The 18,009-nt window shown below is 33.1% G+C and overlaps 1 protein-coding gene across 1 annotated transcript in view; it reads left to right on the top strand.

Moving 5' to 3' along the window:
• The first annotated feature begins 6,817 nt into the window (after window positions 1–6,817).
• Window positions 6,818–18,009, top strand: part of LOC126885415 (uncharacterized) — a 37,716-nt gene continuing 26,524 nt past the window's right edge. Inside the window, exon 1 of the mRNA XM_050651983.1 lies at window positions 6,818–8,025. Within this exon, the coding sequence (XP_050507940.1) occupies window positions 6,818–8,025 (1,208 nt within the window). The remainder of the gene's footprint in view (window positions 8,026–18,009) is intronic.

The following is an 18,009-nucleotide window of genomic DNA, read 5'->3' as shown; positions in this document are numbered from 1 at the left end:
GTTGACCAGTTTTTTTACCTCTATATAAAAACCCACCTGTCACCTAACAACTATTACAAAAATTTTGATTTCCTTTAGCATAGGCTTACAATACTAATTAGCTTAAATTCAATCCCATTAATTCGTCATTCACTGCAGAGTTGTATGCAATATTACAAGCACTTATCCATATAAAAGGGTCGTAACGGTCCCCGTCTCTCATATTAGCCGATTCAATAATATACAGGGTGAGGCAAATAAAGGGCCTATTAGAAATATCTCGAGAACTAAAGGCAACAGAATCATGAAAATTTGAATTAAGGGGTTTTGAAGAGTCATCTATTTAATGAAAATATTTTCATCTATTTGCTACTTCCGGTTATACCGGAAGTTGCTTATAACTTCGTTTTTTAAAATGAGACACTCATTTTAAATAGATTTCACTTTTTAGATTTTAGTATATTTTCACTTTTTAGATTCTCTTCGATGTCTTCTTTCTTAAAATATGAGGTTATGTAATGTTATACAGGGTATTTTAAAAGATAATTACGTTTTTGTATTAATTTCGTAGCAATATTCACACCCTGTAGAATTGTAGTAGTTTGACATAATATAAAACTCTACTTACGTTCAAATGATTTTTAAGATAGTCTACTATTGTTAAGAACCATTAGTATAGCTAAATTTTTAATTTTAGTATACAGGGTTGATCGAAACTCGGAATGAGTATTTTCTGAGTTTTCTTAAATGGAGCACCCTATATTTTAGTATTGTAATGAAATGATATTTTATGGTACTTTTTTATTTCTTAAGCATTCCCTATACCTAACTGCTTTAATTTGTGCTTAATTGTTAATCGCACCAACAATTTTAACTACGTAGGTATTTTGATAGCTAAACCATTATTGGTAATTCTAAGGATCAGTCTGGATTAATATGTATTTATTTCTGAAAAACCATTTGTGATTAAATTTTTTCACGGCCAACTTAATAAAATTTTACGTATTTTTTGTTGCAATTAATGTTTAGCTTGAATCATCAAATTAAAGCAATTAGGTATAGGGAATACTTATAAAATAAAAAAGTACCATGAAATATGATTTCATTACAATACTAAAATACAGGGTGTTCTATTTAAGAAAACTCAGAAAATATTCATTCCGAGTTTCGACCAACCCTGTATACTAAAATTTTAAAATTAGCTATACTAATGATTCTTAACAATAGTAGACTATATATTAAAAATCACTTGAACGTAAGCAGAGTTTTTAATGTCAAACTGTTACAATTCTACAGGGTGTGAATATTGCTACGGAATTAATAAAAAACGTAAATATCTTTTAAAATACCCTATATAATATTACAAAACCTCATATTTTAAGAAAGAAGATATTGAGGAGAATCCAAAAAAAAATATACAAGGTGTCCCATTATAAAAAACGAAGTTATAAGCAACTTCCGGTATAACCGGAAGTTGCAAAGAGATAAAAATATTTTCATTTAATAGATCATTCTTCAAACATTCCAATTTCCGTGATTCTCTTGCCTTTAGTTCTCGAGATATTTCTAATAGGCCAATTATCTGCCTCACCCTATATATAAGCGCACTTCACACTATCAAATGTCTATACACCAATAATCCTATTTCCTCATATTTTCAATCAGAAATACCGACCCTAAATAAAAATAACATTACTGTCGACTTTATGTTTGTCCCATCGCATTCAGGTATGAAGAAGCAGATCTACTAGTCCGCTTAGCATCCTTCAGACAGGACGCCATTCATATTAACCAGATTTGTTCCGATGACTTGCTGTCAGAAATAAAATTTAAATTGTTAAGTGCGTGGTAAAGTAAGTGGAGTGCATCGTAAAATAAACTCAAGGGAATCAAACAATTAGTGAAGCAGTGGCTCCAACCGACAGCGAACAGAGCCGACCAAGTGACAATAACACGTTTGCGGCTGGAACACAGCAACTTAACACATAAACACCTCTTTACGCAAACTGTGCTGGCTATGTTTGAAAACTGTGAAACAAAACTCTCTCCCTGAAGCAATATATTAACTGAGTGCAAAATGTCGTCCCTGCCATTTCCAACTATCGAATGTGAAAAGTGGTACTTTTCAGGAGAGCAAAATAACTCTTTTTTAGGGACTCCTAAATCAGCGCATCGACAAATGGGAAAATTTTTATGTTTTTTGTATGTGATGTTTACTCCTTGTTAGATTGATGACAAAGGCTATAGCGGGATAAGATGGTCAAAAATGCCTCCGCATCGATCAGCCCCGCTACTTATGTTTTCGATAAAGGATATAAAATTATGCCCTCATGCAAATTTTTAGCTTCCCAGAGGTCCTAAAACGTCTTAAATCAAGAAAAGAAGAATTTTTAGGTTTTATTTTTTTGTGAACGCAATTTTACCTTAAAAAATGTGAAAAAATTCCAGAGGTTGTATCTTTTGAATACAAAATAACCTAATTTTTTTCAGATTTTTGTAATAAAAAATGAGCCCAGGAAAATTTATTTAAATTTTCAAAAAAATTTTAGGTTATGATAATATGATTTGGCCAACTTTTAAATAGTATTTTTTTGTGTACTTTTTGCCGTTCTTTTAAATGGCAGAGGCAGAATTTTTAATATCTGTGCGGAAAGAACGAAAAAATCGAAAAAACCGTTTTTGGCTGTCTCGAGATGCTGTAACGGTATAATATTTTGCTAAGAAACTTAAGACATTCTCCTCGAGTGTAGACAACCAGTTCTACCTTCTATACGTCAATGATAAAGCCAATAATTAAATAATATTGTTGAATGATGTGTACGTACTTGACATATGCGAAACACGGCCTTTTTGATGGCGCATGTGTTTCGTTTGATTTTCTATTTCTCTCTAAGACGATGGTGCTTGATTTTTGGGACAAACGAGTCGTTGTTGGGTGTGGTTCTTTGTTGAGACTAGTCATTGGAGCTGTTACAAAAAGTGTATGGTGTAAAATTGCCTATGAAGGCGATCAAAAATATATGTTTTGGATACGACCATATTTTTGGTGAAATTTTTCCTACCCATTGGTGATGGCTGTGGTAAGATTCTTAAGGAAGTGCTGAGAATCTTTTGTTAATAGTGAATAGGAAAAGCTGAATTATTTTCGGATAAATTTGCTCCAAACCGGACCAGTTAAAAAAAGGATTGCATTGAAGGAGAGATAAAACTGAGTGGAGAAATTAATTTTAACCCTGTGTTTGAAAGAAAACAGGTATGTCGTTGTTCTTTTGTTTTTTTAATAGCTGTAGGTTAGTAATAAATAGAGTCAAATTCATTTTGCTTGTCAACTGTTTTACTGTGGGTGTAAAAAAGTTGATTGGATAAAAAAGTAGCTACATTTAAAGGAATAACTTTAAAACGTATTTTAAATTTAAGCGGCAGATTTTGGTAATTTAATATATATTCTGGGATGGGTTTAGCAGCATTTGAATATATTCTTTTTGTTTCATTACATGGGGTGTGATAACTTAGTAAAAGTTAGGCTATATTGCCATAGAAGATTTAAATGTAATCAACTATACAGATGTAGTTTTATGAACGCATTTATTTATTGAAGTGCTCTTCAAAGTAGTTTTATTTAAATTTTGAGTAGAGAAATAAAATACTTTATCGAAACAGCTACTTGTTATTTTGGGGATATTTAAATTTTGTAAATTAAAGTACATAATTTGGGTACTTAATGGGACTATTTTTATTTAAGGGTTTTAGTACGGGACATTTTAGTACTGGACGTTTTAGTACGGGACGTTTTAGTACGGGACGTTTTCTTGAAGTCACACGCTTTCAACAGAGAGGCCATTTGAGCGTCATGGCATGTCAAGGAATGGACTGATGGACCCGATGGTAGAATCTTAAGCCCCTACATAATCCGTTGTAGATATGGTAATCTGTGGAGAAGATTCAGAATTAAGGTTTTTTACACTTCATTATATTAATTAAGTTATATTCATGCTTTGCTTGGACTTATTTTTTTTTTTTGGATAGTATTAAGAGGATGAACTTTATTATTTGTACATTTTTAATTTTTAATTTAAACTTCATTAAGAGGATAGATCATCTAGGATCATTAGGAGTATCTATTGATTTTTTTTTGCCGATGTTAGTAACTTATTTTTCATGAACAGAAACATATAACTTTAGGGTGTAATAGCCAGTTATTAATTTTTCTTTTTTTTACTGCTACCATTTATTTAAAGTAACCAATATCTAAAGTTTTTGAAATACCTACATCACAGTTTAAATTGTAATGGGGCAAAGGCAGGGATTTTATTGGAATCTATAGTTTAAAACTTTTCAAATATTACCTACGGTGTGTTTCATTCTGCGCTTGCGTACGCTATGGGCCGATTGCTAACCGCCGCGTTACCCGAAGTTCGTTCGCCTTAATCTTTGTTACCAAGCTTTGTTGTTATTTTTTTTTAATTGAATTTAATGTTCGGGGAAATATATATTTAAACAAGTGGATTTTAAATTTTAATAGTTATATTGCGGTAAGATAATTTTGTCACCTTTATTTTTTTTTACATTATTTAGATAAATTTGTCACAAAAAAAATACTTGTAGTCACTCTTTAAATATTTCAGATAGTTAATGTCACCTAATCACTTGTATAGTGTGTTTGTAAGAGACAACCTCGTAACCGACGTTAGTATTACATCATAGGGTAATAAAGTTGTTAAATAAAGTTGTTAAATAAAAGTTGTATATGGGTTACTCGTGTCTTATTATTATTCCTTTGCTTCATTTGGGGAATAAGTTATAGTTATCTGTTTGTACTGGCTGGCAATAAAGGAAGCTGGCGCCCAAGTATATTTTATCGTTCTATTTGAATCCACCCCACCACCGGTGAGTTAGTTCGGAGCCAGTACCGTTGAAGAACGACAACGGCCTACATATAACTGCAAGGTGAGTAGCATTAGTGCTGTGGTGTTTGTTTTAGTATTTATCTACGTGCTAACCCGTCTTGCGCGTTATAATGCATCTCGGGACAGCCAACTTTAGGATTTAGGATCCTGACTACAACAACTGAAAAAAAACTAAAATTGTGAATTTTGTCATAAAATTTGGTATGTGGGGTTATAATAATTGTACGCGCCACTCACCCCCAATTTTAATTTGAGTCAGAGCGCATCGTGGATGCGTGCGGTCATCACCCCGACTGAGGGGAAGGACGACAGTACTCATTCGTCTTCAGGGTAGTACACTACATACAATTTTGTCACTATCAAAGAGCAATAAATACATTAGCATTTATAGTGTTTTTCAATAGTTATTCAGTAAATACAGAACACTTCAAGCGTCAGCTACAATTTTGGTCCTTCGTAATAAACCAGATCTACAGTTCAATTAATAATAATAAGATTAGTTCTTTTAAAAGCATTGTGTTTCGTGGAAGTGACGCCAAGCCAAGCCGAAAAAGCGCGCGCTCTAGACCCAGTCATCCAACGATTCATCATTCATGAGAGGAGCGCTGCATTGTAGGATTCTTCGATTCTTCAACTGGCCGATCGCAACGACCACATCGAGGCGAGAACAGACAAATATTCTCAAGTCAGGTACCTATTATACAAATATTCAGAGCTAATATAATCCTTATTTACCGTTTTCCTATACCATTTTTCAATTATTCAATGAAAGCAATTTAAATACATTTTAACATGTTTTAATTTTAATTCAATTACATATTTCATTTTATTTATCTTACGCTATACTTATCTATTAAATAATAATATTACATATATTATTAAATATAATATTTATTATATTATAAAAATAATTACACAATATCATTATATCGCATATTTATATAGTACAGTCATATTTAGTATTCGGTTTTATTTTAGTTAAATTCTATTTGCACTTTTAAATAAATCTTGTTGTTTTTGTTTTGTTAATAAATAAAATGGAACATTTAAAAACATTACGTGTCAAGCGAGGTAGCTTGGAAGCGCGACTAGCAAATTTTCAGATATACGTTGAAAAATGCATGACACAAATCGATTCAATAGACGATAGAGTCTTAAAAAACAGACTTTCGGATATTGAAAGTCTACTCGCGGAATTTTCGGAGCTTCAGGTAGGCATTGAATGCTCGGTGAAAGAAGAAGACTTACAAGGCGAGTATGACAAGCGCAAGGCATTTGAAAACGACTTTTATTCAATTATTTCAAAAGCGCAAGGTCTTGTCAAGGAAAATAGTACAGATAATGTAGGTTCAGCTTCGGTTTCCAATCCAGAAAATAGCAGATTCCCTAGCTCATCAGAAGTACGATTACCGGCCCTAAATCTGCCAATATATTCAGAAGAGGCAGGTGAATGGCTCCAGTTTCGCGATAGCTTTGATAGCTTGATAAATAACAACCATTCCATTAGCAATGTACAGAAATTTCACTATCTAAAGAGAGCTTTGAAGGGTGAAGCATTTGAAGTTATCGCCAATATCCAGGTCACGCACGACAATTTTCCGATAGCTTGGGATTTATTGTGTGACCAATATACTGACAAGAGGGCATTGTTGCATGTACATACCAAGGTCTTATTCGATATCCATCCTGTAAAAAAGGAATCTTCAAAGAGTTTAAGCCACTTGCTAGATCATGTGAGGATGCACTTAAGGTCTTTAAAGTCATTAGGACAGCCTACAGAATCATGGGATACTTTAACTATATATTTGGTATTCACTAAACTTGATCCAGTGACAATTAGAGAATGGGAATCAAAGGATTTCATGAATGATACTCCTAAGTTGTAAGCTGTTCTCACATTTTTGAAACAAAAGTCAAAAATGCTCAAAAGAATGGAGGAAAAACCTACAGAGGCAAATTCAAGCCAAAACGTAAAGGGACAAACTTCTAAACCGCCAGCAAAGTCTAGTAATAGATCTAATTCTCATGTTCAGAGAAGTTATCACATCTCAAATCGTACTTGTGCATCATGCGATGCTCTAAATCATAAAAGTTATACATGTACAAAGTTTCCAAGGTTGTCTGTGCCTGAACGAACCGATTTAGTCAAAAAATCCAATTTGTGCATTAACTGTCTAAATCGGGGGCATCAAGTTAACAATTGTAACTTTGGTCATTGCAAAAATTGTACTGTTAAACATCATTCTCTGTTGCACGTTTCCGAACCTTCTACATCTAACACCAATGCGCAACAGTCTCTATTTACATTTAATTTAAGTTCAAAACAGGTACTTCTATCCACTGTCTTGTTAGAGGTAGTTGATTCAAAGGGAAATCGTCATGATTGCAGAGCACTTTTAGATCCAGGGAGCCAGTCTAATTTCATTAGTTCACATTTATGCCATAAACTTGCACTACCAAGAAAGCCTACAAATATTACGATTTCAGGGGCATTCAAGGTAGAATCCAAAATTGAGGCTGTTTGTCAAATTCAAATTGTGTCTAAAAACACTCCATTTACTGCTCCTTTAGTCTGTTTGGTAGCTCCAGAAATATGCGATGTTGTACCCGAAGCTCCTATTGATCCAGTATCTCTTTCGATACCTACATGTCATAAATTAGCAGATCCTGATTTTCACATTCCCAAACAAATTGATCTTCTCATAGGTGCTGCGTTGTTTTGGGAAACATTATGCATAGGACAGATTCGTCTTAAACCTTCAGGTCCGTTTCTTCATAAAACTAAGTTCGGTTGGATAGTTAGTGGTCCACTTTCAAAGCCCCTTCTTTCAGACCGATCCAGTTCTTCTCCAAGTTATTCACAAAACTTAAACATACAAAGTCAGCTTGCTCGCTTTTGGGAAATAGAGGAGTGTTCTGACTTAATTCAGTCTCCAGAAGAGAAATCTTGTGAAGATATGTTTACTTCTACACACTACAGAGACAACGAAGGTCGATTCGTGGTCCCAATACCCTTGAAAGAACCTATTTCTAGACTAGGTGACTCAAGATCCATTGCACTTAAAAGGTTTCATGGTCTAGAACGTAAACTTCAGCGGAATGCACAGCTTCGAAAGTTATACACTTCATTCATGAGAGAGTATAAAGAGTTAAAGCACATGTCCAAGGTAGACCCGTCGAATAATACAACACAGTTCTTTTTGCCACTTCATGGCGTATTAACCCGGCACCTGCCACGTGGCTTTGCAAGGCGCCAACTGCCACGTGGGGTGCTCACAGCACCCATTAAAAATTTTCTGTGATCTACTTGTTTAAAAAACAAAATAATGTGTTGAGTAACACAAGAATATAAATAAACATGTTTTATTAACTTATTAGCCACTAATATGTTATAAAAGTTAAAAAATAAAATGAAAAAGGTGTTGTAAGCAAATTAGCAAGTACCAACCCATAATAAATGAAGTCAAGTAAAATATCTAAAAAAATTAAGATTTAGTGAGTATAGAGTCTATATTAATAATTTAAATCAGTTATTTCAAGAAAAAATTTATATTTGACCTGTTTATCAAAAATACAAAAAAAATTTAAAACTTAAAGTGCCAGATGATGACACCCCAATTCAACTTTAGAGCTGTAAGTTCAGAATGACACTAAATAACCACTTCAAACACTAACACATATACAGGGTGATTGATTAGTGTGAGGAAGCTCAGTAGATCTGTTATAGTAAAAATTACAAAAAAAATTTACTGACAAAAATTGTAGGCAGCTTTAAACTCCACATTTTAAAATTAGTTACAACCTTACAGGGTGTTCCATAAGATGGTGGCAGACCAAACTTATATTTTTTTAAATGGAACACCCTGAATTTTATTTTAAGTTTTTTTTCCTTCACTTCCACATCACAACAATGTAAAGTTTTATTATGTTATACCGGGTACTTAAAAAGTTATAGCCAGTATTACCTGAAAATCGTATGAAGTTTAACTACCTGTATAATTAAAAAGGAATATAGGAACATTAATCTATTGCAACCATAGTTTTTTAATAATTGTTAAAAATTAAAAAAAAAATTTTCGTTTTCATAATATTCGTTAAATCAAATACAGGGTAAGTCAAAATGCAAGTACATTATTTTCTTGGTAATTTTAAATATGACATCCTGTATTTTATATCACTATCGAAAAGTACTATTATCGTACCTCAAATTTTATGAAGTACTCCCTATACCTAAAGTTATCAGTTTTCTAGATATATTTATTTTTCCATCAAAGTATTAATTTGGTAGATATTTTAACGTTTACCAATTATTATTGTGAGTTGGCCATGATTGATTTCTCAGAAACTGACAGTTTGACATTATTGTTTATTAATTCAGTAACGAAATAACGACACAGAAAAGAAAACAATTTATTTTAAATAAAATTTATTAAAAATAACCGACGCAAAATTTAAAAAAAATAACAACACAAAAAAATAAAAAACAACAGTAATTTTAACTTATCTTACTTAAGTAAGGTGTTCAAAATGACCTCCCAAAACATCTATGCATACTTGAAAGCGGTCATTAAAAGAGTTGCTTACATTACTAAGCATTTGTAAAGAAATATTTTGAAATACAATTCGGATTATATTTTTCATATCATCTCTTGTTGTTGCAGGTATTTTTTATACTTCGTTCTTAACGTAACCCCAAAAAAATAAGTCCATTTTATTGAACTCTGGTGACCTTGGGGGCCACCTTACTGGTCCATCCCTTCCGATCCATCTTTCACCAAACTGATCATTAAGTTCACCACGTACTAATTCGTTGTGGTGCGCAGGAGCGCCGTCATGTAGAAACCACGTTTGTTCACGTATATTAAGTGGAACCTCTTCTAATAATATCGGTAACTGATTTACGATAAAATCTAAATAAATCTCACCATTTAAATTATCTTCAAAAAAATATGGTCCTACTACATGGTTACCGACGATACCTCCCCACACATTTAGAGACCATCTTGTTTGACTATGTGTTACTATGTGGTATGGATTACTTGTTGAATAGTAGTGAAAGTTATGCCTATTAACAGAATCGTTTCGATGGAATGTAGCTTCATCACCAAATAGGACATAATCAAAAAAATCTCTCTGCTCATTAATTTTTTCTAAAGCCCATTCACAAAATACTATTCGTTTCTGAAAATCATCATTATTTAATTCTTGGTGCTTTGGAATATGATAAGGGTGCATCTTGTTTTTAGATAGAATGTTTTGAACAGAGTAGTAACTAAGTTCTTGTTCATTGGAAATACTCCTTATACTTGTGTGTGGGTTTTCTGTAACTGCCATCAACACACTCATTTCGTTTTCCTCTGTCACACTAGTTTTTGTTCGTTCATGTTTTCATAATCCACTGAACCAGTGCGGTTAAATCGATCTTTCAATTTTTCAAATGTATGTTGTCTAGGTTGCCGCCTATCTGGAAACCGTTCTTGATAAATTCTAGCTGATAGTAATGAATTTTTATTGCATTCCCCCAAAATCCAGATCATATCTACCATTTCATCAGTAGTAAAATTCATTATTGCTAAGTTAAATTGAATTAATTACTGAATTACTAAATAATGATTGTTACTAATTTACGGTGTACCGCAATACTGAATTAATAAACAATAATGTCAAACTGTCAGTTTCTGCCAAATCAATCATGGCCAACTCACAATAATTATGGGTTAACGTTAAAATGTCTACCAAATTAATACTTTGATGGAAAAATAAAAATATCTAGAAAACTGATAACTTTAGGTATAGGGAGTACTTCATAAAAGTTGAAGTACGATATTAGTACTTTTCGATAGTGATATAAAATACAGGGTGTTATATTTAAAATTACCAAGAAAAAAGTGTACTTGCATTTTGACTTACCCTGTATTTGATTTAACGAATATTATGAAAAAGAATATGTTTTATAATTTTTAACAATTATTAAAAAACTATGGTTGCAATAGATCAATGTTCCTATGCTCTTTTTTAATTATACAGGGAGTTAAACTTGATACGATTTTCAGGTAATATTGGTTATAACTTTTTAAATATCCGGTATAACATAATAGAACTTTACATTGTTGTAATGTGGAAGTGAAGCAGATTTCAAATTTAAAATAAAATACAGGGTGTTCCATTTAAAAAAACAAAAGTTTGGTCTGCCACCATCTTATGGAACACCCTGTAGGATTGTAGCTAATTTTAAAATGTGGAGTTTAAAGCTGCCTACAATTTTTGTCAATAACTTTTTTTTGTAATTTTTACTATAACAGATATACTGAGCTTCCTCGCACTAATCAATCACCCTGTATGCTATATAATATTATAGAAAGCTACTATGACGCACAGCTCGGTTACCAAACTTGAAATACCAAATATTTGATAAAAATGTGTTATGGGGTGCTGGTAGCACCCCACGTGGCAGGTGCCGGGTTAAAGGCAGATTCACTTACAACCAAATTACGGGTTGTATTCGATGGTTCTTGTTCTTCATCTTCAGGCTGGTCCTTAAATGATATACAAATGGTAGGACCAACCATTCAAAATGTTCTCTTTCACATCTTACTTCGTTTCAGGCAACATACATCATACATATGTCGTTTCAGCTGATATATGCAAAATGTATCGGCAAGTTTCAATTCATCCTCCACAAAGAAATCTTCAACAAATTCTGTGGAGAGAAAAACCTTCAGATCCGAATTTCAATTAAATACGGTTACGTATGGCACATCTTCAGCGTCATATCTAGCCATAAGATCCATTTTTCAATTGGCTTTAGAAAATACGAATTCATATCCAGTCCCTTCCAAGGTCATCAAAACGACTTCTATGTAGACGATCTACTCACAGGCTCTGATTCATTAACAGACCTGTCCAATATTTGCAAAGATGTATCTTCAATCCTCAAACAAGGTTGTTTTGAATTACGGAAGTGGATATCTAACGAACCTCAAGCCCTTAAACATATTTCAGATTCCAATGTGCAATTACACACATTGAACTTAGGTTCCAAGGAAAATACCAAAACATTGGGCATATTTTGGTCATCTTCGTCAGATGTCCTAACCTACAATTCAGAGGTTTTATTAGGCAACTCTTCTAAAACCGTTACAAAACGCCTAATTTTATCCAGGGTCTCACAGATCTTTGATCCATTAGGTTTACTAAGTCCTTGTGTCATAATAGCAAAAATTCTTCTTCAAAAACTATGGACGGAACGGTTATCTTGAGATGAGTCCGTCCCAGCATATATCCACACAGTGTGGGTAAATCTTCGTGATGAGCTCAATCATATTAATACCTTTACGATTCCTAGACATATAAGATGTAACAACCCTGTTGTAACTGAACTCCACACTTTTTGCGATGCAAGTGAGAAGGCTTATGGTGCCTGCGCATACATTCGAACAATTGACATTCAAGGCAATGTTCATGTTCATCTACTTTGTGCCAAATCCAAGGTGAGTCCAATTAAGGCTCTTACAATTTCTCGATTGGAATTGTGCGGTGCTCTTGTAGCCGCCAAATTGTCCCATCATATTCAGAGGGCGCTCACCATATCTTTCAGTGGCATATTTCATTGGACGGATTCTACAATAGTCTTGGGCTGGATAAACATATTCTCTTTTTCACTAAATACATTTGTTGCAAACAGGATATCTGAAATTCAGAGCAAAACTTCATGTGAAAATTGGTACCACGTCAATTCATCTTCGAACCCTGCAGATCTATTGTCACGAGGTGTCACTCCAACTTCAATATTTGCATCTTCTTTATGGTGGCATGGTCCAGACTGGCTTTCTCTTCCCTCAGTGAATTGGCCCATTGCTTCCGTTTTCAAGGAAACGGAACTTCCTGAAATAAAATCCCCTCAAGTGCTACAAACTACAATAAGAGGTACTGCAATAATAGATATTGAACGATTTTCAAATTTCTCAAGACTTCATCGCTCTATGGCATTTTGTTTACGTTTTATTCATAACCTCAAACCAGGTAACGATAAGTGCCATGGGCCATTGAGCAGTGAAGAACTGTCAAATGCGTTGAACATTCTTTCAAAGATAATTCAAGCTGAATATTTCAGTTCAGAAATAAAATTGTTGAGAGAATCATGCCCAATAAAAAACGGTACTCTTAAGTTTCTTTCGCCGTTTTTGGACGACATGGGTATTTTGCGAGTTGGAGGTAGACTCAAACATGCCTCATGGTCATTCGAAAAACGCCATCCTATTCTACTTCCCAAAGATTCGCATTTTACAAAATTACTTTTCATTGATGAACATAAAAGTCTTCTTCATTCAGGTCCCAACCATTTACTTTCTTCTGTTAGGGACAGGTTTTGGCCCATTTCCGGCCGCAACATTGCTCGCAAAACAGTGCATAGTTGCATAACATGTTTCAGGGCAAAACCCTCTTTTCAAACCCCTATAATGGGTGATCTTCCCAAGGAGCGGGTTACTCAAACGTTTCCCTTCCATTCAACTGGCGTGAATTACGCTGGGCCCTTTCTCCTAAAGGATAGGAAGGGTCGGGGGTGCAAGACGTTTAAGGCTTGGGTTTGCCTCTTTATATGCCTTACAACCAAGGCTATTCATCTGGAGATAGCCACAAGTCTTACTTCCGAAGCATTCGTTGCCTGCTTCAAGCGCTTTATAGCTAGAAGAGGCCGGCCCTTGCAATTATTTTCGGATAATGGCACTAATTTCACAGGAGCCAAGAGTGAGTTGGATGCAATTTCAAATTTTTTACTCAATAATGAGGCTGAGCTAGCTTCATTCTGCGCTAACGATCAAATCGTTTGGAAATTCATTCCGGCAAATTCTCCACATTTCGGGGGAATTTGGGAGGCGGGCATAAAATCAATGAAAGTGCATTTACGCCGAACAATGAAAAACAACATACTCACTTTTGAGGAATTTCAAACACTTTTAATTCAAGTAGAGTCAGTATTAAATTCCCGACCACTCTCACCTCTTAGCTCCAATCCCAATGATTTAAATCCCATTACACCAGCTCATTTTATCATCGGCAGACCATTCACTGCATTGCCTGAACCAGACCTGACGGACTTATCTACAAACCGATTGTCTCGTTATCAACATCTTCAGATGATGCACCAGCACCTATGGCATCGCTGGTCCAAAGAATACATGGGAGAGTTGCAGCAACGTCAGAAATGGTTTTCTGACCCTTCACCTAACATACAATTGGGCAATTAGTTTTAATCAAGGACATGCGGTTTCCACCTCTGTGTTGGCCATTAGGCCGGGTGACTGCCATTCATCCAGGACAAGATGGTGTGACTCGCGTAGTGTCAGTGAAAACAGCTCGTAGCGAACACAAACGCGCGGTTAAGAACATTTCACCACTACCGAACATTTAAGCTTTACTTATATTGAAGACTTTTCGTTATTTTCACTACCGAACATTCAAGTTTTCACTTATATTGAACACTTTGCGTTATTCTCATAACCATTTTTTTTATCTCATTTATGTATTTTATCTTATTTATATGTATTTCCTTCATTCATTTGTATACTTTATATATGTATTTGTGTTGACATACTTGAAATGTATTTCAAGGCGGGTACGCATGTACGCGCCATTTACCCCGAATTTTAATTTGAGTCAGAGCGCATCGTGGATGCGTGCGATCATCACCCCGACTGAGGGAAAAGACAACAGTACTCATTCGTCTTCAGGGTAGTACACTACATACAATTTTGTCACTATCAAAGAGCAATAAATACATTAGCATTTATAGTGTTTTTCAATAGTTATTCAGTAAATACAGAACACTTCAAGCGTCAGCTACAATAATATTTGGAACAACTTTTCCAAATAACTTTTATCGATATCTGTAACGCGAAGCAAATCGAATCGCATATCGAAAATTCACCCTGTTTGTAGTAGGCCGCGTTTAAAATTTAAAGTTCAGTTGACTATTTTAAAAATTGTGAACCATTACCCTGTATGATTGTGCAAAATTTCAAATCTGTATATATTTTTATAGCCGAAACATAGGGGTGTCTTCATCTTAAATGCGACACACTGTATCTTGTCAATTTGTTGATTTATTGCAATTAATTTAGTCGTATTTTTTATAGATTCAAAATATACAATCAAAGTACTGACTAATTCACTAATTTTATTATAAAAAGTTCAAATTTATTGCATTAAAGTATGGAACTAATTATTAATGTGTATTAATAATTAATGTGTATTAATAATGTGTATACATATAATTATGTGTAATAATATAGGGTGAGGCAGATAACTGGCCTATTAGAAATAGCTCGAGAACTAAAGGCAACAGAATCATGAAAATTGGACTGAAGGGGTTTTGAAGGATGATCTATTAAATGAAAATATTTTCATCTCTTTGCAACTTCCGGTTATACCTTCGTTTTTTTAAATGGGACACCCTGTATATTTTTACATTTTTGGATTCTCCTCAACATTTTCTTTCTTAAAATATGAGGTTTTGTAATATTATACAGGGTATTTTAAAAGATATTTACGTTTTTTTATTAATTTCGTAGCAATATTCACACCCTGTAGAATTGTAATAGTTTGACATTAAAAACTCTGCTTACGTTCAAGTTATTTTTAATATAGTCTACTATTGTTAAGAATCATTAGTATAGCTAATTTTGAAATTTTAGTATACAGGGTTAGTCGAAACTCGGAATGAATATTTTCTGAGTTTTCTTAAATGGAACACCCTGTATTTTAGTATTGTAATAAAATGATATTTCATGGTACTTTTTTATTTTATAAGTATTCCCTATACCTAATTGCTTTAATTTGTGAGTTATTGGTGATTCAAACTAAACATTAATTGCAACAAAAAATAAGTAAAATTTTATTAGGTTGGCCGTGAAAAAATTCAATCACAAATAATTTTTCACAAATAAATACATATTAATCCAGACTGATCCTTAAAATTACCAATAATGGTTTAGCTATCAAAATACCAACGTAGTTAAGATTGTTGCTGCGATTAACAATTAAGCACAAATTAAAGCAGTTAGGTATAGGGAATGCTTAACAAATAAAAAAGTACCATAAAATATCATTTCATTACAATACTAAAATACAGGGTGTTCCATTTAAGAAAACCCAGAAAATACTCATTCCGAGTTTCGACCAACCCTGTACACTAAAATTAAAAATTTAGCTATACTAATGATTATTAACAATAATAGACTATATTAAAAGTCATTTGAACGTAAGTAGAGTTTTAAATGTCAAACTACTACAATTCTACAGGGTGTGAATTTTGCTACGAAATTAATAAAAAAAACGTAATTATCTTTTAAAATGCCCTGTATAACATTACAAAATCTCATATTTTAAGAAAGAAGACATTGAAGAGAATCCAAAAATGTAAAAATATACAGGGTGTCCCATTTAAACAAACGAAGTTATAAGCAACTTCCGGTATAACCGGAAGTAGCAAATAGATGAAAATATTTTCATTAAATAGATGACTCTTCAAAACCCCTTAATTCAAATTTTCATAATTCTGTTGCCTTTAGTTCTCGAGATATTTCTAATAGGCCCTTTATTTGCCTCACCCTGTATAATATAATATAATATACAGAGTGAGTTTTATGTATGGAAACCCTCAATTATCTCGGAAATGGCTTGCACTATTTTTATAGATTGTGGTGGGTTGGAGTTTTCTAATGTGGCCGATATTATAATACTTACATTGTTGTCAGATCTTCCGTTTTTCTGAAAATCTAATTAACTTGTTTAGTTCAAATGGAACACCCTGTATATTTTTTGCATTTTGAAGTCTTTAAGAAATACTGATTATTTTCCATGTTCTATTCCCTATACCTGAAGGCCATAATTTCGGAGTTATTGCTACATTTATTTAAAAAACTTTTTAAACAATAAATTATAAAAATAAATTTTTTTGGCCTATATAGACATTATTTTACATTTTGTGGACCATTGGCAACAAAAATGTTCTCTTGTAATTTTTCTCTAAAGTTAACCGTTTTCGAGTTATAAATAATTTAAAACTGAAAAGAAATCGAATATTTACGATTTTCAAGGTTAAAAAACACAAATCAAAAATACTATTTTTGAAACTGCCAAGTACCTATAGAAATTCAAGCTAAAGCCTTATTTTAGCAGTTACCAATAAGTAATTTGAGCTTGTTTCATTCTAAAACATTGTTTTTTCCGATCGTCCGTCCTCTCATACGCGCTTCATTATCATTTATTAAAAAGCAATGTTTTAGAATAAAACGTGCCAAAAAATTTTATAGCCAGGCAGCCCCTGGAAGATGAATTTTGGGTACTCCGCAGTTTCAAAAATATTGTTTTTTATTTTTGTTTTTGAACCTTGAAAATCGTCATTATTCGATTTTTTTCAGTTTTAAATTGTTTATAACTCGAAAACGATTAACTTTAGAGAAAAATTACAAAAGACCTTTTCTTGTTCCCAATGATCCAAAGAACTTAAAATAATGTCTACACGGACCGAAAAAATTGGTTTTTATAATTTCATAAATATTTTTTTTTTTTAATAAATGTAGCAATAACTCCGAAACTATGGCATTTGGGTATAGAGTATATATCATAAAAAATAATCAGTATATCTTAAGGACTTCGAAACGCAAAAAATATACAGGGTGTTCTTTTGAAATAAGAAAGTTCATTAGATTTCCAGAAAAACGGAAAATCTGACAACAATGTAATAATTATCACTGTAATATCGGCTGCATTAGAAAACCCCTACCCACCAAAACCTATGAATAACGTGCAAGTCGTTTCCGAGATACTTGAGGGTTTTTATACATAAAACTCACTCTTTTATTATAATAATTATAATAATTATAATAACATTATATTAATACGCATTAATTGGTTCAATATTTCAATGCAATCAATTTGAACCTTTTATGTTTAAATTAGTGGATTAGTCAGTATTCCCATTGTATATTTTGAATCTATAAAAAATACGACTATATTAGTTGCAATAAATTATCGAATTGATAAGATACAGTGTGTCGCATTTAAGATGAAGACACCCCTATGTTTCGGCTATCAAAATATATACAGATTTGAAATTTTG

This window comes from Diabrotica virgifera, chromosome 5 (genome assembly GCF_917563875.1).
Source record: "Diabrotica virgifera virgifera chromosome 5, PGI_DIABVI_V3a".
Taxonomy (NCBI): Eukaryota; Metazoa; Arthropoda; class Insecta; order Coleoptera; family Chrysomelidae; genus Diabrotica; species Diabrotica virgifera.
The sequence above is the reverse complement of the archived record's forward strand: the minus strand, read 5'-3'. Positions and strand labels throughout refer to the sequence as shown.